The sequence below is a fragment of the Micropterus dolomieu genome, linkage group LG05 (assembly GCF_021292245.1).
Source record: "Micropterus dolomieu isolate WLL.071019.BEF.003 ecotype Adirondacks linkage group LG05, ASM2129224v1, whole genome shotgun sequence".
Taxonomy (NCBI): Eukaryota; Metazoa; Chordata; class Actinopteri; order Centrarchiformes; family Centrarchidae; genus Micropterus; species Micropterus dolomieu.
The window spans coordinates 32,278,682-32,301,935 of NC_060154.1; the positions used below are offsets into that span (position 1 = coordinate 32,278,682).

Genomic DNA, 23,254 nt, shown 5'->3' on the forward strand with positions numbered 1-23,254 from the left:
AAGAACCACCACGCACAGACGTATGCAAGACATGGGTTTCAGCTGTCGCATTCCTTGTGTCAAGCCACTCTTGAACAAGACACAGCGTCAGAAGCGTCTCGCCTGGGCTAAAGACTGGACTGCTGCTGAGTGGTCCAAAGTTATGTTCTCTGATGAAAGCGAATTTTGCATTTCCTTTGGAAATCAAGGTCCCAGAGTCTGAAAGAAGAGAGGAGAGGCACAGAATCCATGTTGCTTGAAGTCCAGTGTAAAGTTTCCACAGTCAGTGATGGTTTGGGGTGCCATGTCATCCGCTGGTGTTGGTCCACTGTTTTTTCTGAGGTCCAAGGTCAACGCAGCCGTCTACCAGGAAGTTTTAGAGCACTTCATGCTTCCTGCTGCTAAGCAACTTTATGGAGATGCAGATTTCATTTTCCAACAGGACTTGGCACCTGCACACAGTGCCAAAGCTACCAGTACCTGGTTTAAGGACCATTGTATCCCTGTTCTTAATTGGCCAGCAAACTCGCCTGACCTTAACCTTATAGAAAATCTATGTGGTATTGTGAAGAGGAAGATGCGATACGCCAGACCCAACAATGCAGACGAGCTGAAGGCCACTATCAGAGCAACCTGGGCTCTCATAATACCTGAGCAGTGCCACAGACTGATCGACTCCATGCCACGCCGCATTGCTGCAGTAATTCAGGCAAAAGGAGCCCCAACTAAGTATTGAGTGCTGTACATGCTCATACTTTTCATGTTCATACTTTTCAGTTGGCCAGCATTTCTAAAAATCCTTGTTTTTTATTGGTCTTAAGTAATATTCAAATTTTCTGAGATACTGAATTTGGGATTTTCATTAGTTGTCAGTTTTAATCATCACAATTAAATGAAATAAACATTTGAAATATATCAGTCTGTGTGTAATGAATTAATATAATATCCAAGTTTCACTTTTTGAATGGAATTACTGAAATAAATCAACTTTTTGATGATATTCTAATTATATGACCAGCACCTGTGTGTGTGTGTGTGTGTGTTAGTTGTCAGTTTTAATCATCACAATTAAATGAAATAAACATTTGAAATATATCAGTCTGTGTGTAATGAATTAATATAATATCCAAGTTTCACTTTTTGAATGGAATTACTGAAATAAATCAACTTTTTGATGATATTCTAATTATATGACCAGCACCTGTGTGTGTGTGTGTGTGTGTGTGTGTGTGTGTGTGTGTGTGTGTGTATATGTATATATATATATATATATATGTTTCACACCTGACACATGCTTCACACCTGACTGTTCCTCTTTGTGTTTACCTGCTTTTGTTGTGGTTGGAACAGCAGCTCCGTGAGTGTGATTACATTGACATGCTCGATAACTGATCTACATGTCAGCAGAGCACATTAGTAGTAATGTGAAAGGTTTGTCAGTGCAGCGGTGGAAGCCTTGCCTAACAAGCTGTTAAATAAGATGTGCATTCAACCTCTTTCTCCATTGTCATTATTATCAGTTGTAAACCAGTGGGCTGAGCAGCCGTCCAGCCAGTCAGGGGGAAAAGCAACAGGATATTAGAGTCCTCATCACCGCTTCATTTTGCCTGTTCTTGTGTGTATGTATACCTGTGTGTTTGTTATCCAGATTATGTAAGATAAGCAGTAGGAGCGTGAACGGTCAATCATGAATACCAGTCTTGCAAGCCTGTCATTATTATGCTACACCAGCGCCTGCATTTACAACCAGCAATCAATACACACCAATCATCATTACAAGCACAAATAAATAAAGTAAAAAAAATGTATTTAGAGAAGCATCTGTTGCAATCTCATAATTATTTGTGTTGAAACCTAAATAACCATACATAAAACATACAGCTTGTATAATACATTTCAACTGGACTAAGTTTACAGCATTGTTTGCGGCACTGTGAGGCTGTTCTTAGGCACTGTGATTGCAAAAACTGAGTGTAGTACAGTGTAGCTTGTCTTGTGCTATTGTAAAGTACACATGAGGCTGATGGGAATGTCAGTCTTTTTTGTGAGGTATTTAATCATAAACAATCATAAAATCATAAGTAGTGTAAGTGAAATCTTGACCTGATGGTGGTGCTAGAAGAAAGGTCAGTACGATTCATCCTTTGAGGACCATGAATGTCTGTAGCAAATTTCTCTGTATCCTTGTTGGCTGTATTGAGAAATATAATCAATACAATTTGTTCACTTTTAATGGTGGTCCAACACCACTACTGTTTCTTATGGGAAATACACATCCAAGACCAGTGACACAAATCTTTACTGCATTGCTTTCCGTTTATCATTGGCTCTGTTCTTTGTTAATATCACACACTGAACTGGTAGGTGGAAGGCTGGAGGGGATTTTGGGAGTGTTCAAACAGTCCAGTGTTTATCCAGGGGGCTTTGAGATCATCCAGGGCTTTTCATATTATAAAGCCAGGCTGGAGGAGAGCTGACAAATGAGTTTCTGTGTCACATTTATTGGTCTGGACTCAGGCTCACAGGCTTTAAACCGTAGAGGGGAATACAGGCACTGTTTTAATAAATGGTTACCTGCTCTCGCTCCCTCCCACTTCTGTAATCCCTCTCTCCCCCTCCTCTGTGTGTCAGTCTATTGATCCAGGTCAGCAGTTCACCTGGGAGCACTCCAACCTGGAGGTCAACAAGCCAAAGAACCGCTATGCAAATGTTATTGCCTACGACCACTCCAGGGTCATCCTCACACCTGTGGATGGTGAGAGACACGTCTTCAGACATCTCAAGAGAGGGACTTTACATGCCGTAATTCTATATATATATTAATATTATATATATATTATAATAGTGGTCAGGGCCTTCATTTACCTTTATCTATACACTTAAATTAAAGACAAACCTTCCCTTCCTGTTTTATAAATGCATTGCATCATAATTTAGTTAGAAGCCCCTCTGTTTTCTACGACGGAGTGTGAAGGCCACTTTGAGTAAAAAAATCAGAGATTATGAGAATAAAGTCGTAATATTATGAGAATAAAGTTGTAATATTACGAGAATAAAGTCATAATATAACGAGAATAAAGTAATAATAGTACGAGAATAAAGTTGTATTTTTAAGCTACATGTTAGGGGAAATATCAGAAGAATAGCTTGCCATTTCCGTGCATTAAAATGAGGAACAAGGAGAATCTTGTGAAGTTATACTTCAGTTTCCTGATTGGATCCCATTTTAATTTGCTTCCTGACTTTGTCCAACTTGTTCATCAGGAGTTCCAGGTAGCGACTACATCAACGCCAACTACATTGATGGCTACAGGAAGCAGAATGCTTACATTGCCACACAGGGGCCGCTGCCGGAGACACTGAGTGACTTCTGGAGGATGGTGTGGGAGCAGAGGACCTGCACCATCGTTATGATGACCCGCCTAGAGGAGAAGTCACGGGTGAGCCTCTCATGTTGAGAAATAGTAAAGAATAATAATACTCTGATGACAATGGCCTTGGTTTACAGTGCATTCATCAAAGCTTTAAATAAATACATCAATAAATAGAGCAAGCTTTCCGTAGTGTAGTGGATCATCCTGATGCATTGATTTAACATAATTCAACCACTTCATCCATCTTCTTTCATACAAACTAAGGCCATCTTTTAAAGCACAAATTCAGGTCAGACCCTACCGTCATCCACTTTAGCTGAGGCCAGTTGTTCTCAGGGGGCAGGGTGGGACTATCGCATAGGGCCAGGCTTGTTGGGGTATGATGATGCAGGACATGTTTCCATTGCAAAGGGTGGCCAGGGTTTTCTTTGTCCCTGTGCAGGGCGTATCAAGGTAGCAGGTGCTTGTAACAGTCAGCTGCGCAGAAGGGACTTGACCTGAAATAAACAATAGCCTAATTATTCGCTCCAAACCAGTATATCGAATAATTAACATATTCTTATTTTTCTTGTTTGCAACATTTCAAAAAATTTGCTTAAAATTTGTTTGACACTTAGATGGAAACATGGCTATTGTCAGGTGTATCCTCAACAAACAAATTTCCTGAATTACTGCTCTAGTGTGGCTTTTTCTATTGTTGGTTTTTGACCACATAAAACGGCAAGTGAGTGATTAATACAATAGTCTTTTCTTCTTTTTTTTTGCTTTTCTTATTCTTATTTGAGTTGTATTGTGAGCTTAGCTCTGCAACAGCATCATCACCGTGCTGGTAGACATGAAGTATGAGACATTCACAGCCAGTCACATGGCAGATGAGAGCTAGCATGGCAGGTACAGTGTTCACATGATTAATGATGTCAACGTTCTTTCACACTGTTAAAAACGCCACAGCGAAAGGGCAGAACTACAGTGCCACAGCAGTATGCCATTTTTATTTGTGACAGACTATCAGCACTCTGCCGCAGTCAATAATACCCATCTGTGTTTCAACCAGAGGTGCAGGAAACATTAGGTGCTCTATAACATGCGGAGGTAACGGCTGCTGCACAACCTGTCTGTCCACTATTTTGCTGATGTGAGTCATGCATTCCAGTTTGTAAGTCCCAAAATAATTGCTGCTATGTTTAAAGGTCCAGTGTGTAATATTTCTGAGGATCTGTCGACAGAAATGCAATATAAGATCCATAACTATAACTATAATGTTTTCAGTGGTGTTTAAAGACCTTACATAATAAACCATTACGTTTTTATTACCTTAGAAGGAGCAGGTCCCCCCTTCCATGGACATTGCCACGTTGCCTCGTCATGTTTCTACAGTAGCTGAAAACGGACAAACAGCGCTACAGAGCGTGTTTCGTCACTTTGTTCTTCTTGTTCTACTTCTGGTAGAATTCAGGCAATGTAAAGAGTCATCACTATGTTAAACACGTACGCTCAAAGAAGAATAAGTAGAAATAATATACAGCAGCAAATAAGTTTTGCATCAGAGCAATATTTTCAACCATTAGATGGTGGATGATAATATAAGACATAATATTGACTGACGTTAATATGTTGATTGGTTAGCTCAGTTGGTAAAGTGCAGGACTTGCAACCCAAGGGTTGAGTGTTTGATCAAAACTTGGGACAACCTTTTTTTTCTCTCTTCAACAAATGGATTCTGCAGCGAATGTTTCTCAGATCACGGCATGTGTTGCACTGTTTGTGTTCCGGTGTTTGATCCACATCCATCAACCTACGGACGCTTTTTCATTTCCCCAGTACCTCCAGGCAGAGGACATTTAGGGGAATCACATTTTCTGACAGCTCTTTCAGAGGTGTGTCAAGCAGGCTACAGACTCTTTTAATGTCGTTCAGAATTTGTAAAATAAGTAAAAGCTCAGTTCAACTCCAAATACTGCATTACAGTAAACAAGCTTCTTGCGCTTTTATTTTGTAGGCAAAACCACTAAAGAGGAAGTAATTATGTGAGCAACTATTGCTGCCATGACTGAGATCTATTTTAGCACCGCTATCAAAGTATTTATTTATTTATATTTTTTGTTACTATCAAAGTGCCATAATCTGGCCGCGGGCCAGATTATATTGTTGCTGAGCAGTTTTGGCAAGGATACATAATCACAGAGAGAATTAATGTGTTTTCCTTGTCAATGTTTGTAAAAAATTTATCTAATGTGTGGTTTATAATGGACTGTGGTGCAGAAACAGTGACAATATTACACACTCTTGGCTTACATTTTCCATGTTATCTGTCAGTGGCCAAGTCACATTAACAAATGGTTTTACTGAATAGTTAAGTAAATATAATTTCTCAATAAATATACCCAAAGAAACCAAGAAACCTAATTTCTTGACTGGCTACTCTGTGCTGGCTCAGAAGAGGCACCTTTTGTGCTGTGTCAGAGACCGTAGCTGTCCTATGCTCTTTGAAAGGGTAGGGGGCAGTTGCAGACTGGAAAGTTGGTTACAATTCACAACCCTCACCAATAGATGCCACTAAATGTTATGGGCCTTTCAGACAGACTGCAACGACTGCACTGCTGTGCTGTAAAACCCATTATTTTCAATGGCTTGCGCCACAGCGGTTTGTCATTGCGTCGAGCAAAGCAAAAGCGCAGCACAGCGCATTGCTCAGCAACCTCGCCCACATGCCGCGCTCTAAGTTAACTTCAGCGCAAATCGCTTCCTATCTGAGAGGGTGTCTGAGGTTTTGAGCATTGAAGACTTTATTTCGTGCATTCTAGTGGAAAATTTCTGGTCCAATTTCTGCCTTTTCTGCACTAATTTATGGTAGAAATGTTTGTATTAGCATAAAGGGAAACAAAATTTGGGTGGTAGGTGACATTTCAAAATATAAAATATAATCAGGCATTCTTTATTCTATATTTTTCCTGTAGATCAACTTATTTAATATTATCCCTACTGAGTCAACATTAGTGTTGGGAGTGACGCAAAAGTACAAAAGTAACGCAATTACAGTAATGTATAGCATTTTGGCAGCAGAAAAACAAATCCATGAGTGAAAGAGTAATGTTATTTCCTGTGAGAATCTGATGATCGATGGGTGCAAACTACGGGGGAGATCGGCTCCAATTAGCTCCCGTGATGGATCATGCGTAAATAGATTTCTATAGGCTATGTGTTTTCTTTAACAAATTACTTTCAAGATCAGAGAGACTGCTGTCAGTTCATCCTGACTAATCCAGATTCAAATTATTAATGACGTTATGCTGCTGTACCTTGTGTGTAAATGCGCACAGCGTCTTTCTTAATCCACTATTAATCAGAAGGTTAATTTTTATTGCAAAGACCCACAAGATCCGCAGATATAACTCTGCACATCAATAGAACCCAACTATGCTGCAGATCTTACTGTCAGAATAATGCGCCAATTAAGTAGCAGTGAAAGTAACTCAAAAATAATGCAAAAGTAGTGTAAAGCATTACAATTCACATACAGTAATATTGTAATATAACTAATTACTCTCAAATGACAGTAAGTAGTGATATATAATGTATTACATTTTGGAAGTAACTTGGCCAACACTGGTCAACACATGATTTAGTTTTCTCTTTTGTGTTTTTTGTTTGGGGAAGCAACCTCTTTAAATGTGATTGTGGTACCTTTTCACCTCAATGATACATTAATTCATTTTATTAACTCCTAGATTACCTCCTGAGTTTTCACATCTAGATGTGAATACCAGGAAATAAAAGCTGAATTTCTGAACTCTCATACTCATCTTTTAACCCAAATGTCTTCAGTGAACAACAAAAACAAAAGAATTTGCCTTTGCATTTTCCAATACTTTTGGAGGGGACTATACTTCGGGTGGTCACGGTTAAATGAAGGAAACAGAAAGTGGACAACAGTCTTTTATGTTAATGTCACATGCTTTGGTAACCCTTACATCCACCCCAAATGTTCACAAATGTTCGGGGAACTAATGTGGCATTGATACATAGCCACAAAACATTGCAGATGTATCAATGCCACATTAGTTCCCCGAAGCTCCTTTTAAGGCATTTTAGCAAACAAATGATGCTGTTGTTTCTCTTCATAGTACAAGAAACTATTGATCCTCAATAAATTTCTTGACATCCTGGCCATTAGAGTTTGATCTTCAGTGTGTGTATTAGCAGTGGCAGAGATGGGGCACAGAAATTGAATGATGCATGTTGGCGGGTATTCGTCGGAATTTTATCCCTTTTGAGGGTCGGGGAAAGCTAGCATAGATGATCGTTATTCTCGAGCACCCCTAGAAATGAAACTTCCTGGGCCCAATAGGACTTGCGGTAATTCGTCCCTGCTGAGGGCCCTTTCATCATGTTTTTTGCAGACCTTGGGACACCTTGGATGGCACTTGCGGCCACATTTCCTCACACAAAGAGGCATCCAATCGGGCACTGCATCATGTTTTCTCTTACCATCACAGTACATTACTGGTGTATGTAATATTGTCACACCACTCCTAAATAGCACTAGTGTTTAAACTTTAGTGTAGTTAAACCCTGAGCAGTTGTAACATTAGTGGAGTATTAGTGAAAAATTACTCATCAACATAAGGAAAATCAGGCCCTACCTCACTCAGTACGCCACCCAGCTTCTGGTACAGGCCATGGTTATCACTCGCCTCGACTATTGGAATGCCCTCCGAGCAGGTCTTCCAGCTTGTGCGGTGAAACCCCTACAAATGGTTCAGAATGCAGCAGCGTGTCTGGTTTTTGATCAGCCCAAAAGGACTCATGTCACTATTAAGTGTCTTCCACTGGCTCCCCGTGGCCTCCAGAATCAGATTCAAGTCATTAATGCTTGCATACAGAGTGATTACTGGATCTGCACCCATCTACCCAAACTCCACAATACAAACTTACGTTCGTTCTCGGCCACTACACTCCTCCAACGAACGCCGCCTGGCTCTGCCATCCCTTCACACAAAGCAATCCCAGTCCTGGCTGTTCTCATCTGTGACACCACGATGGTGGAACGAGCTACCACACGCCATCAGAGCAGGGGTGTCCCTCTCTAACTTCAAGAAGCTCTTGAAAACTCATCTCTTCCGAGAACACTTCCTCTTATAACACCTCTAACTCCTAACCCCTAACATGCACTTCCTGGGCTCTTCTTCTTCTATCACCTACAATTATCTTGTATTAATTGCACTTTTTTTTTACCTCTTACTTCCTTCCCTAGGTATCTACCCCATTGATGTGATATGAACTATGAGCTCTTACTAGTATTTATTGCTGCTCTTACTAGTATGTATTGTCAGTTGTAGATCTGTAGTTGATGCTCTGTTGATGCTTGTATGTTGTTCCTCAAATGTAAGTCGCTTTCGATAAAAGCGCCAAATGAGTAAATGTAAATGTCAACATTCTGCCATGTGTTGACTGTATTTTTAGAGACTTCTGACTTATATCTCACAAAAGTGAGTACACCCCTCACATTGTTGTAAATATTCGATTATATCTGTTCATGTTCATATGTTCATGTATTCAATTATATCTGTTCATGTGACAACACTGAAGAAATGGCAAAGAACTCTGAAAACAAGAATTTTTGCTACATAAAGATGGCCTAGGCTATAAGAAGATTGCTATGACCCTGAAACTGAGCTGCAGCACAGTAGCCAAGACCATACAGCAGTACAACAGGATAGGTTCCACTCAGAACAGGCCTCGCCATGGTCGACCAAAGAAGTTGAGTGCACGTGCTCAGCATCATATCCAGAGGTTGTCTTTGGGCAATAGACGTATGAGTGCTGCCAGCATTACTGCAGAGGTTGAAGGGGTGGGGGGTCTGCCTGTCAGTGCTCAGACCATACGGCGCACACTGCATCAAATTGGTCTGCATGGCTGTCGTCCCAGAAGGAAGCCTCTTCTAAAGATGATGCACAAGAAAGCCTGCAAACAGTTGGCTGAAGACAAGCAGACTAAGGACATGGATTACTGGAGCCATGTCCTGTGGTCTGACAAGTGTGTCTTGCCTACAGTCAAGCATGGTGGGGGCTGCATGATTGCTGCCGGCACTGGGGAGCTACAGTTCATTGAGGGAACCATGAATGCCAACATCTACTGTGACATACTGAAGCAGAGCATGATCCCCTCCCTTCGGACACTGGGCCGCAGGGCAGTATTCCAACATGATAACGACCCCAAACACACCTCCAAGATGACCACTGCCTTGCTAAAGAAGCTGAGGGTAAAGGTGATGGACTGGCCAAGCATGTCTCCAGACCAAAACCCTATTGAGCATCTGTGGGGCATCCTCAAACGGAAGGTGGAGGAGCGCAAGGTCTCTAACATACACCTGCTCCGTGATGGAGGAGTGGAGGAGGAATATGTTTCCATATTCATGACTTCTTCAGACATTTTCAGCTGAAGTACATGAGATATGGCAGGGACTTGCAACTGTGTCTACAGTAACTGCTGCTGTGTTACTTTTATGTGTGGCTGGTTATCCGCTGCTATCTCCTGAACATGTGGGCTGAGATGACATGACTGACATCCAGACCACTTGATGATACTTTGTGTTTTAACTGTACTGAACATTGCACTCTGCATCCACCCAGCGATGTCCAGTTCATTCACTTTAACTGTGCTCAGAACATAAGTTCTTATGGGTTATTACTCTATACTGTTACAGAGGCAGCACAAAAGAAGTTATCTCTAAACTTGTCTGTAAATGCCAACTTAAAGAAAAATATTTTCCTGAATGTAATCAATAGGGGTTTTTTTCTGATCGTGTCAGTGTTTGTGACCTGTACTTTATAGCTTTGAGTTTGCCTTTCTGTCTCTATTGAAGGAGTGCTCCAAGTCCCTCTTCTGAGGCATTTGTATGTAAGGACATCAGCTGTCTTCAGGTTCAAAAAGCATGTCAGTTGTCAATGAGATCTGTTTTAACAGGGCAGCTAATGCACTTTATGTGTTCCCCTAAAACTACAACTCCTGTGTGTCCTGTTTTGACAGGCTAAGTAATGTTGGGACTTCACGTTTTGGGAAACAAAGAAGCGGCCTACATGTAATGACAGAGGCCTCAACAAAGTAGACTACATGTAAAACATAAAGTAACAAAGAGACCGTATGTAACCCTTGTTCCCCGAGAAGGGGAACGAGACACTGCGTCGGTCCGCCACACCTCTCCCCACCTGGAGTGCCTTGCTTTCATAGAAAGGGCTAATGTGTCCTATGTGCCGGCGTGCTTATATACCCCTCCGGTTACGCCGTCATACACACCGTTCTAGTAACACCAATAGGATTGGAGTAGTTTCATTCATTCCCATAGTGTCGTCACCGACGCAGTGTCTCGTTCCCCTTCTCGGGGAACAAGGGTTACATACGTAACCCGAGACGTTTCATTCTGACTTGTTCCACTGAGGTGGCAGCTGAAATCACACAAAACACAACAGCATTACATTCATAGAGCGAGCCCTGCAGCCTCAGTGATTTTAGGGAGAAGATCTTAGTTAAATAACAGGCTAGTTTCTGAGATGAAGCCCATCTGTAAATGGGCGATCAAACTTTCTTTGCTTAACCGTTTGTGTAGCGCCTCATAAAGCACTCTTCTACTGCATTCCTGAATGTCATTTCACTTCACTGATGATGTTATTGTTGAATGTGATGTGTGGATGGGCAGCAGGATCATAAAAAAGGAATAGGGGCTGGGTGAAGCGCCTCTCCAGAGACGCCGTGAGCATTTACGCACGAGCCACAGCAACATAAATGAATAATTAAAATCTCCCGACAGGATCGGTCAGGATCTAATGTTAATTCATGTTTTGTTTTCTTCTACACATCCAAAAGCGCTCACACACAGTCCAGATTCATAAAGTGAAACTGTAAACATGGATTATAGAAGCTGAAAGTTTAATTCTGTTTCCTCTGCATAGTTTCCTCTGCCTGTCCTGTCAAGTTTATTACTGCAGGTTTTTTTGCTTTGACATTACTGCACAGATGGTGACAGCAGCCACTAGTCATCAAAGTAAATCGTCAAGGAAAACACTCATAGTACATCAATAAAACATATATATATATATATATATATATATGCTGAAGTCAAATTATTACGTTGTAAAATGAACCAGAGCATTCAGCACTGATCTGCTGTGTTTCATGTTATATAATTACTGCCCGTGTAGTCTGCACATGTCATTCCAACAGTAAAGTCCAGTGATGACAGTTTTAATTGGGGCTATATGAGATACATGAAATGATCTCCTGTTTACAGACAAAAGGCACATTGTATTTCTGTGTAGCCTAGCGAATGATAGTACACTGCTGTAATCTTACTGTTTTCAACAGATGCTATACTGTTTATTAGAACCTTGAGATGTTTCTACGTGTTATAATGTTCACAGACATGTTTCTGGATTGTGAAGATCTGATCTGTAGCCTTTAGTGCCAAAAGCTGGTCTGCTCATCTGACAGAGATCAGAGCTCAATGGACAGATGCTGCAGTTGTGCAACAGGTCTGCATTTAATTTATGTCGCTTTAAAATGACGGCTCCGGGTAAAGGACATCTCATTTCATTAAATACCTGTTTCCTCAACTCCTCTCTTCTCGCTTCCCCTCCTTGACACCTCGAGCTCGCGTCTTGTGTGTGAGGGACTAAGACACACTGTGAAGAGTCGAGGAGGCACAAATTTGGGAAATGAGAAATGCCCAGAGACAGAACCAAACTAGAAACAGGACTGACACTAAACTTGGAACAGCTGCAAAATAACCACAAACCAGGAGATGATCAAATAAAACTTAAACAGGAAAATACCCAAACCATAACAGATTTAGCTTTTAATGTGTCTTTAAACTCCTTATATCCTGACACAATCAACGTGCATTCTTCTGGGGAAAATACGGAGCATGCACCAGTGTGAAAAAAACACGCCCCTTTTTTACACTAACACTATGAAGCCCCACTAGAGGCTGATTTGTACATTTCACCCCACGTTTATGACTTTTATAGAAAAAACAACTCACTGACAGTCAGTGGTGGCTTGTGATTATTTACCTGGGTGGGGCTACAGGCACACTTGATTGCACTAGCAATGTTGTCTAGCTTGGTGCACTAAGCTTTGACTTTAACCACTGAAGACTTGTCTACTTACATAAAGGGGACCAATTTTATACATGAAAGTCTTTGTACAGGTGTTGGGGAGTTCTATTGTATATATGAAATAATTTATATAAAGCATTTTGTGGTTTCAGAAGGAGAGCTAGCTAATAAATAGCTAATAAAACTAATTTGAATTTGAATTTGTTAGAAGGACATGAGCTTACCAAATCTCTGTAGCCTGCTCCTCATCTCTGCTTGAGGCTAGCGGCACGAGGCTACATAAGCCACTATTAGCATAATAAACCCAAATCGCTGACTGAACTGTCAGCAGTTGAGTAATGTAGGTGCCAGATATTGACAAGGTAGAAAAAATGCATGTAATGAAAAAGACATGTCTGGGTCTGCTGCATTCATTTTGATCCTCTTTCTCTTTTAATCTGTCTCTTTTCTCAGAAAGCAAAAGGATCCTGTACAACTGTAACCAAAAATACACCCTCTCATTGTTGTTGTTCTTTTCTTCTCCTTCTGTCCATATCACTTCAGTAATAACACTGTTGTTTATGAAAACACTATTTGTCCGGGTGCAGGTGAAGTGTGACCAGTACTGGCCCAGTCGAGGCACAGAGACATATGGGATGATTCAGGTGACCATGCTGGACACTGTGGAGCTGGCTACGTACACAGTACGCACATTTGCCCTCTATAAGGTGAGAACTCCTTATGTATACTGTGAATATGGAGTATGACTATGTTTGGCAGCAAAGTCACAACTCATGGACAGCAGAAGGCTTTGGTGGTTTGTTCTGAAAGAGCACTGAAGCTTTCAGACTTGCACCTTGTTTCTTAAATGTGATGACAATTTAAGATGTAGGCTACATCGGTCTCATGTCTGAATAAGCACCCTAGTCACTTTTATATAAATGTCAAGACAGTGGGTTTGGTCGGACCTGTAACATTTCTGTATTACTTTCATCATGGGCACAAGTCTGAATTGAGTGCCGTCAGATTAATGTAAAGACTTCGGCAGCACAAGGTGAACCATGCAGAGAAAGAGAGATGTGTGTCTGCTACTAAAATCACTGTAATAAATCTCATCTCATAGATCTCAGTCACCATCTCTTATGTGCAAAAAAAGTTTAATAAGTTATTGAGGAGATTAGTCTCAGATCAGATAAGTCTATAAAAACAATTTCCCCTTGTGGTGTGACACGATTAGAAAAGTCTAAAAAAAAACTCTCATACAACCACAGTAATAATAAAACTCTATTTTGAAATTCTATTAATGCCAACAGAATTTGCCATTTAATATAACAAAGTTATAGTGGATTCACTGTGAGAAGCAGTGGCAAGCATCCCTCATGCTCGCAACAACGCAGGTCATTAAGGCTTAACAGCAAAATAACTTAATCAGTGATGTAGCCTGTGAGAGAAGAAAACACTGTCTTCCTCTTTGCTATAATAAAACTTTTAACTCATCGCTGCTCTCTCACTCTCTTACTTTCTCACCTGGTGCCAAGTGTCAACCAAGCAACACAGCTCCGTCCTTAAATATGCTGTCGTGTCTGAATAAAGCGTTAAAGAACAGTAACGTAAATGACACCTGGGTCTGAAAGCCATCTCTTTCACAGATAGGTTAGATGGAGCCTGCGGTGTTACGTATTACATGTCTGATGAGGGATTCAAAGCTGAGAACATTGTGTCTTGGCACTTGAACGGAGAAAATTTGACAACTGTGGCTTGCTGAATGTGATGAATACCAAGTTACCAAGCATTTACTGCAGATCTGATGAAAAATGGTTTGCCATTGATAGTGCTGCACCAGTGTATTCTGCTCAGAATATTATCATTCATCAAGGGCTCTTTATTCATGTCATTTGGGTCTGCTCAGAATGCATAAGTGATGTATGGCAATTTCATCATGTCACATTAATCAGTCCATTCAAGTAGTTCTAGTAGTAATTGAAATGCATTTGTTAATTCAGTTAATTAAGTCAGTGTGTTGAATCGCATTTTTATGTGGGCACTAACAGAATGGCTCAAGTGAGAAGAGAGAAGTTCGACAGTTCCAATTCATGGCCTGGCCTGATCATGGAGTGCCTGAGTATCCCACCCCAACACTGGCCTTTCTACGCAGAGTCAAGGCCTGTAATCCTCCAGACGCTGGACCCATGGTGGTCCACTGCAGGTAAACTACCTCTTACATTACATTATATTAATTCCAAAGCGACTTACAACTGCTATACATTTCAGAGGTCGCACGCCTCTGGAGCAACTAGGGGTTAAGTGTCTTGCTCAGGGACACAATGGTGGATGTCTCACAGTGGAAATCGATGCTTCAAGGCAAGCATCTTATCTATGCGCCATCACCACCACCCACGATAAACATCGACACAACGGCCTTAGCATTCTTCAAAGTGTGTGTCCGATCATCTAAGTCTGAAATCCCCTTCCCAATGGCATCCCACAACTTTCTGAAACCACTAAACAACAAGCACACACACTTTAAGCAGTGATTGGCCATGCTGAATGCTTCACAGGCATCAGTTGTATATCGTGGGTGCTCAGGAGTTCACCCTCGGGTCATTTTTGGTTTCTTATTTTAGATAAACATTTTGCATCACCTTGTGAACTGATCTATTTAGCTTTAGGGGGAAACATGTTAAACAAGTGCACAATTACTTACAAACCAGTGTCATTACAAAGTGAGCTGCCAGTATAAGTCAAGTCATCCATTAACAATCAGACTGTTTTGTAAAGTGCATAGATTTTAATAACCTAAAGGAGACGCAGGGCAATGGCCATTCTTGATACTAGCAATGCCAGTCAATAGACACCTGTGAGATACCTATGAGAGTAACTAGATAAAATGTGTCGCTCAACTACACTTCACTGTAGCTGGCTGGTGCAAACAATCCCTTGACTCTGCGTTGTGTATTTGAAATGATGCAGCCGTTTATTATCTCGGGCACGTCACCGGCCTGTTAGTTAATGTTACAAATAAAATTACACAAAAATATGTACCTGGACTATGTACTGGTCAGATATACAGTTGGCTCACTTTAGGCAGCTCACACACAGCACACTACAAAAGAATGGCAAGTTGTTTTAGCACTGATGCTAGCTATTTTAGAAGATGCATTCTATTGTTACTTAAACACTTTAGCACTTTAAAAGTACAACAACCCACTCATAACTCATCTTATCAACCTCTCCATAAGTTGCAGTGCACATGTGTTCATGTAGTTCATATTAACAGACATAATACACAATATTTGTACACAGTGCTGCCTTTAGCAGCTCACCTCGGGCAAGTCTCTCATGAACTAACAACGTCAATAAATCCCCATAGATAGATGGATAATAAATGAATGACTTATAGCAAGTGGAATAATATACTACATAAACCCTGTTATACTCTCCCTGCTAAATTCCACTTGCTCCTAAAACAAGAAGGAAAAGGAAGAAATATGACTAGTACAACACACCAGGCACAAAAACACAATTAAAAAATTAAAATCAAAACATACAAGAGCAAAGTCACCTATTTGTTCTTTTGCAGCTCGTTACCGCTGAGGCTATATACCCAAAATCACAGTGACAAACACCCAGTTTAGCAAGCTATTCCTCAAAAGAATCAGGGTAGGAGGAGGTTGGCCAGACCCGATCACCACACACAGGGAAAAATATGCCTGTTACATATTACACATCGTGACTGCAAATTACCTTAACACAGAAATAGAAGACAAAAGAGAGTCAATCAAAACCCAATTCTCATAGACAAATATCAGGACAGAAAAAAAAACCACCCACCACTAAACCCTGGTGGTAACGTAAACTGAACCATACACGGTGAATGGTATCTAAACCCCCACCCCAGTTTTCTGATGCATGATCTCAGTAAGTCTGGCAACTGGTTTCAATAGAGGCTGTTCCAATGTTATGCAGAGAAGTGTCAGCCATGCCCTGAGTCTCTGTACATGAAAGGCTGTCTCGAGGGCCCTGGTCAAGAGCTAAGTTGTTGACAGACTCAGCAGAACCCCCACCTGATGGTAGGATCACTCCAATCTGTGAAGAACTGCGAGATGGTTGTTCCACATGTGCCTCAGGCAAACTGGTGTCAGCAGGCAAGACAGGAGCCACTTCCAGGTGTATATCAACCCCAATTTCCTCAGGCTGGTCAACATCCTCCAAATTTGCTTTGCTGGAGAACTTAGATGGCAGGCCAGACACCCACACCCTAGTCCTGTACCCTGCAGAGTCCACAGAGACATCGGCAACAGTCTCCCTCTCGCCATCAAGATCCACAGAACTGGACATCGAGGACACATCCTCCTTGTCCTGGGGTTAACAGTCGGCAAGGGGAGAAAGTTCACCGGCGTTGTCAGATTTCGATGCACAACCTTCTCCAGACCAGTGGAGGTATGCTGGATCTTAAGGATGTGACTCTCCTCACTTTGACCAACCATCACATGCATGGCATTCTCCCAACGGTCTGCAAGCTTCCTTTTTCTACGTTCGCCTTTGTTGGCCAGCAACACCCGGTCACCACACACCTTCCGGTTGTACAGATCGTCATGTTGCTTCAGTTGCTTGAGCCGCTTTTTGACCAATGTACTGGGGACTTTTAAGTCGCCGTACAAAGCGATGCACAGGCATCATTATTTGTAAACACTATCCATGAGCAAAATTTATAAATGAACATCAGATTTGATTGGAATATAATGAAAAACTATAGGCTTTGTGTGACCATTAAAAACAGCTTTTTTTGTGTGGGAGTATAATGAATGGACATGCGATAAAGTTTGAGAGAAAGCAGCACAAAAATAAAATTGCAACAGCTTGGAAGGTTATTACAATATTCCCAGCCGACAAGAGCTGCAGACCAGCTGCAGGACTCACATCTGTGTCCGCCTGCGTCAGAGGAACGTGATGTTTAACAAGCTTTATACATGCTGTAATCAGCTGTTCCGCTTGTTTTGGAGAATTCAATTTCAATTAAATTCAGTTTTATTTATATAGCGCCAAATCACAACAACAGTTATCTCACAGCGCTTTTCATAAAAGAGCCGGTCTAGACCGTACTCTATGATGCTATTTATAGAAGCCCAACAATTCAGAAGAAGAGGAGACCGACTCCGTGTAAAAAATTCCTGACTGATGAAAACTTCAAGACCCAGTATTTAGCGTAACTCCATCAGCTGTTTGCTGTAAACACCATTGCACACTGGCTGCTGGCACCTGCCGAACATGAGTAGGAATGGGGCATAGCCTGTTGTTTCATGCAACATACAGTTGTAAGCAAATGTCAGAGACTTCAATGCATCAGGCCATCTGTACTTCGCTCTAGGTGGCAGCGCACAAATCATGTTCCCCAATGTTCTGTTCATCCTCTTGCAGGAACCATTTCCCATCAGATGATAGGGAGTCGTATGGGACTTTTGGACATCTGCCACACTTAACAACTCTGCAATCAGAGAGCTCTCAAAATTGGCCCATTGGTCGGTAGTGCAGGCACATGGGAAATCCATAAATTTACATTTACATTTATTTTTTTAGCTTTTATCCAAAGTGACTTACTTGCTATAGATGTCAGAGGTCGCACGCCTCTGGAGCAACGATGGGTTAAGTGTCTTGCTCAGGGACACAATGGTGGATGTCTCACAGTGGGAATCGAACCCAGGTCTCCCACACCAAATGCAAAAGTAGTTATGTCACAGCTGGTGTGCAACTGCTTTGGTGGATTGGTTGGGACACAAGAACGCGTGCGCCATCTTCGTAAAGTGCTCTGTGACTACAAGTACATACAAAGACCTATTGGCAGAATCTTCAGCCGTCCAGAAGTCGATGCATACCAGTTCAAGAGGTGTCGACGTCCTAATGCTTTCCAAAGGTGCCCTTGCTTCAGGCTCTGGTGACTTGCTCACAACACGCAACAACCCACGTACTCCATCACATCCTTCCTCAACTCTAGCTAATGAAACCTCTGCCTGGCAAGATACAATGTTCTCTGCTGCCCCTTGTGGCCAGCCTCATCATGGACACCTCTCAGCACCCTGGATCGCAGTGAAGATGGGAAAATGTACAGGTAAGTTTTCTTCTTTGTGACAGCGTTTCTCGCCACATCCTCCATCTTGTCCAGCACTTGCCTGAGTTTTTCATACTGGGTGGATGGCAACCGAAAGGGTTTCTCATCAGTAATGCGAATCCGATGAAGGTAACCTGTAGCATTTCCGCAATCCAACTTATCTCTGGAGAAGATTGACTGGAAGTCTGCAATGAGGTTAACCAATTTCTTCTTACAAGCAGGTGATACTTGACAGGAATCTATGTCTATATCAGACAGCCCTATGTCATGCAACACTGAATGGAGAGGATCAGCCTGATCACTAGGTGTCTTTGACAAAGATCAGGAAGGCTGGATACCTCTGTGGTTAGGCTGTGCTCCTCATTGCAATGGATGGGGTTGGCTGTCGACCATTGCATGTTTTGTTGCATGCTGGGCTGGGAATCACTGAAATTTTCCAGTGCCATACATAGATACACATCTGCCAGCTTAGCATTTCGTCTCAATGTGACAGCTTGTCAGAGGGATTTATCACTTTCGAAGGCAGCCACCCATCATCTCTCAGCAATGCCACAGTCCTCCCAACAATAAATGATCTTGGCCTCGATCTCGCACTTGTAGGCTCCATCACGACTGTGTTGTCAGCCGACACCCCACCCACATGCTGCAGCCTTCCCCAGACCAAATGCTCAGTCATTGGTTCCAGAGTGACAGCTCTTTTTATTCTGACAGTGCCACACTTGGCCCCTTGTTACCTGTACAACAATGTGTGTTTTGAGTGTGTTTGCTCAGCCTCTGATTGAAGATTCAGTGGGAACTCCAGTTATTTCTGTCTCTTTTACTTTTGTGTCTGATAAGCAAATATTTTTAGTGCTCAGTCTGAGACATTTGCAGTTTGCATGGATGCATCTTACCTCTCACTCACTTGTTTGTATTGACTTTATATACAATCTCTGTCTAAAATGTACCCTCCACTCAGTCTGAACACAACTGTAACAAGGAGAGAAAAGTCACAAAGTCAATAAGTAAGTAAGTAAAGTTTATTTAGCATAGCACCTTTCACAGAGAAAGGTCACAAAGTGCTTTACTAGATGATAGGGAGTCGTATGGGACTTTTGGACTTTTAGATGAAAACAGTAAAGAAGCAACAATAAAACATACACAACTGTCCTAAAAAACACTAGACAGCATCAGGCGAGACAAAGGCCATTTTGAATAAAATGTTAGTTTCTGTTTGAGCTCAGTGAGTGAATGGTGAATGCAGATGTACTGTAAAAGTGCTTTGAGTCGTCAAAAAGACTAGAAAGGCGCTATACAAGTACAGAACATTTACAGCTGCTTTTTGAAGGTGTCAGCAGAGAACACAGAAGTTATGGCTAAAGGAAGAGCATCCCACAGTGTTCAAAAGAAGCAATATTTATCAAAATCACACTTTGTGATATTGGGCTATATGAATAAAATGATACTGGACAAGGGTGTTTTTATTGCTTAAACTTTCATTCATAAAAAAGGAAGATTGTGTGACTCTCAAAAGTTACACAGTCTTGCTCTCCTATTCTCCCAATTAAAATACTAATATAATAATAATAGTATAATAAATAGTAACTCAAGATTATATTGAATTTTGCTGTAGCATGCCCCAACCTGTAACAAAGAAAGAGCATAGGAATGGTTATAAACAGAGAAAACAGTTCCTGTGCATCGTCTTTGTCTGCACCTTGAGACATGAGTGTCAGGTTACTGTCAGTCCATTTACTGAGGTGCTTTAGATAGAGATTAATTTACCTCTTACCAGCTCACTTCTTTTAAGATGCAGATATTGAGTATTTAGAGGAAATGTGTTTAATACTGCAGAGGGCTTCTTGTCAAGATATAAATCTATTTTTTAGGTGACTTCTACTTAAATGTATTATCACAAACCTGTTTATTGATGGGGAAAGTGCTGAGTGGAACTGCTAATATCTCATCTCAGCTGATGTAATTCCCTACTCAGGTGCAAACTAACCATGCAGGACATCAGCAACCTGTAATGACCTCATCTTTAAAAAAAACTGTGCTCAAAGTCTGTATCTGTTTCTGTGGAACTCAGTGACCACAATTTGGGGGCAGTTGCCAGGAAAGTCAGGTTTCCAAAAGTGAGACCAAGAGTTCTCCACCAGAGATCTTTTAAATGGATCTTTTAGAGTGTGTGCAACAATGTGGAAAAAGCACTGCAGTCATTCAAAGAATTGCTGTTAGAGGTGCCTGATAAGCATGCCCCCATTAGAAAATGTACAGTTAAAGCAAGAAAAGCCCCTTGGCTGGATGAAGAACAGAAAGACTTACTGGCTCAGAAGGACAGAAAGAAAAAGGTGTCAATTAAGTGCAGCGATGCAGCTGATTGGAAGTCATACTGTCCAGAGAGAAACCAAGAAACTAAAATGAATAAGAAAAATAAAACATCATCAAAATAGGATAAATTAAATTAAGTATGTCAGTAAGAAATTCTGGAGGACATTCTAGGTAGATATAAGGATAGGAAACCCTGTTTAATTGAGCTGGATAGTACTCTTATTTCGCTTGATATCAAATTATTTTAATCAATATATTCAAAAACATAGAAAAACTCTGAAACAGTATCACATATCAAAATGTCCTAATAATTAATTAAGCATTGTTTTATGAAAATGCTTGTGAATTTTACTTTCAGCCTATTAATTTTGAATTTGAAACTTCTGAATGGCATAAATAGTGAAAAACCATCAAGACTAAATAACCTGGATGGAAAACTTTATTGGTTATATTTCTTATATTTTTATCAAAGTTTAAAGGAGGGTTTGCACACCTTGGAAGCCTGCAAAAGCTATTTAGAGCTGCCAACAGCCATCCTATCAGCATTCCTCCTGTACTGTAAGTGTAAGTTCATTAAAAGAAGGGTGTTTGATCAGACTTTTTCTGTAAACAAACTTAACTCAGAATTCCAACATGCCTATAAACAGGGACATTCTACTAGTGCAGCTTTAATGCAGATGATCGATCAGTGGTTAAGTGATACAGACAGAAACAGAATGGTTGGTGCTGTCCCCCAGAGGAGTTGCTTACGACAGTTGCTTTCTCTGCTTATATACCATTTCAGGTTAAATAGCTGAGATTCCCTACCAGTGTGTCAGAACTGAGGAAGTCTCCTGGAACATTTGGGGGTTATACTTGATATGTAACTTTCCTGGTGAGGTCTCATAAACAAAATAGCTGCAAAAATGGGAAGGGGGCTATCTCTAATAAGAAGGTGCTGCCCATGGCTTAGTCCAAGTTGCACCTTGCAGGGAATGCAAGCCATACTATTATCTTCATAACTGCTCAATGCTGCTCTGCTCAAGTGCTGCCTGAAAAGAGCTGGAGACCAGGAACAGTAGTTGTCAGGACAACAACAAATGGGGATCCCAATACACAATAAACAGCCGTGTCAACCATGTCTCCTATTTGTGTGCTCTGTCAGTGCTGGTGTGGGCCGGACAGGCTGCTTCATTGTGATCGAAGCCATGCTGGAGAGGATGAAACATGAGAAGTCGGTGGATATATACGGTCACGTGACGTGTATGCGAGCTCAGAGGAACTACATGGTGCAGACAGAGGATCAGTACGTATTCATCCATGAGGCCCTGCTGGAAGCTGCAACATGTGGCAACACTGAAGTCCCAGCCAGAAACCTGTATGCCCACATCCAGAAGCTCACCCAAATCCCTTCTGGAGAGACTGTCAGCGCCATGGAACTGGAGTTTAAGGTAGGTACCTTTTATTTTCAGGTCGAGTACATGTTGATAGTCTCTTTAAAGGGGCGACCACATAACTGCATCTGCTGTGTTTGTGTTGATTGACTGACTTTGTGATGCAAGGTGGCTTTATGAAATGGAATGTTTGTGAAAGATTTAATTGTAAGTAAAATCAATTCTGAAGCTGTCCAGAGAACAATGCAACAATCTAAGAAAAGGTGTACGGTTCTATGTACAGTATATCATTGTTTTTTATACTGTATATCGTCTGCTATGAAGCAGAAGGGATTTACAAACCATATTTCATTTTAAAACCCTGTTGTAATGTGATTATTAAACCTACTTTGTACCTATTGGCTAAATGTGCCCTCTCTTGTCAGGACTGTGGCAGTGGCATTTTAAGTATAGGCGGTGAAATTTAGGCAGACCACTGTGGAGGGTGTTGCAATAGTCTAACCCAGTGGTTAAAAATTTTCTGTGATGCTCCCTCCACTCACACACATAAATTTATTGCATTTTTATCAGTAACTGGGGAATATACTGGGGATATATAGTATCTATAAAGTAACATTAAGAACATAACCTGTGTTCTTTTTTCATGTTTCTGTTGTGAAACTGCAAGTTGAACTTTGTCATTACACAAACAAAACACAAGACTCCTTCTGTATGAACAGTGACAGCAAGAAAGGCTTTTTTATGTTTTGGATTCAACTTATGTGTTTGCTGGATAAGCATCATCTGTTTTACTTTTCCTCCCTTTCAAAACTGTCGATCTTGTCCTTTACATGTCGTCAATCTTGCTAACCTGCTCCTTGTAGCCTTACTAGGATTAGAGCACTTTTGAATTTGATTTATAGACCGTTTTTACAGCAGACATTTTGACTTGCCTTACTAGGAAATAGGTGGTAACAATAACATTTATGATGGTGCATTACAGCAGTTAACACAATGCAATGCAGAAACCCTTGCCTCAGC

The 23,254-nt window shown here is 41.1% G+C and overlaps 1 protein-coding gene across 1 annotated transcript in view; it reads left to right on the plus strand.

The window, feature by feature from the left end:
* Positions 1 to 23,254, plus strand: part of ptprfa (protein tyrosine phosphatase receptor type Fa) — a 223,700-nt gene that overhangs the window by 181,251 nt on the left and 19,195 nt on the right. The window contains exons 14-18 of the mRNA XM_046050075.1: positions 2,611 to 2,734; positions 3,244 to 3,419; positions 13,054 to 13,173; positions 14,497 to 14,651; positions 22,006 to 22,291. Coding sequence (XP_045906031.1) covers positions 2,611 to 2,734; positions 3,244 to 3,419; positions 13,054 to 13,173; positions 14,497 to 14,651; positions 22,006 to 22,291 — 861 coding nt within the window. The remainder of the gene's footprint in view (positions 1 to 2,610; positions 2,735 to 3,243; positions 3,420 to 13,053; positions 13,174 to 14,496; positions 14,652 to 22,005; positions 22,292 to 23,254) is intronic.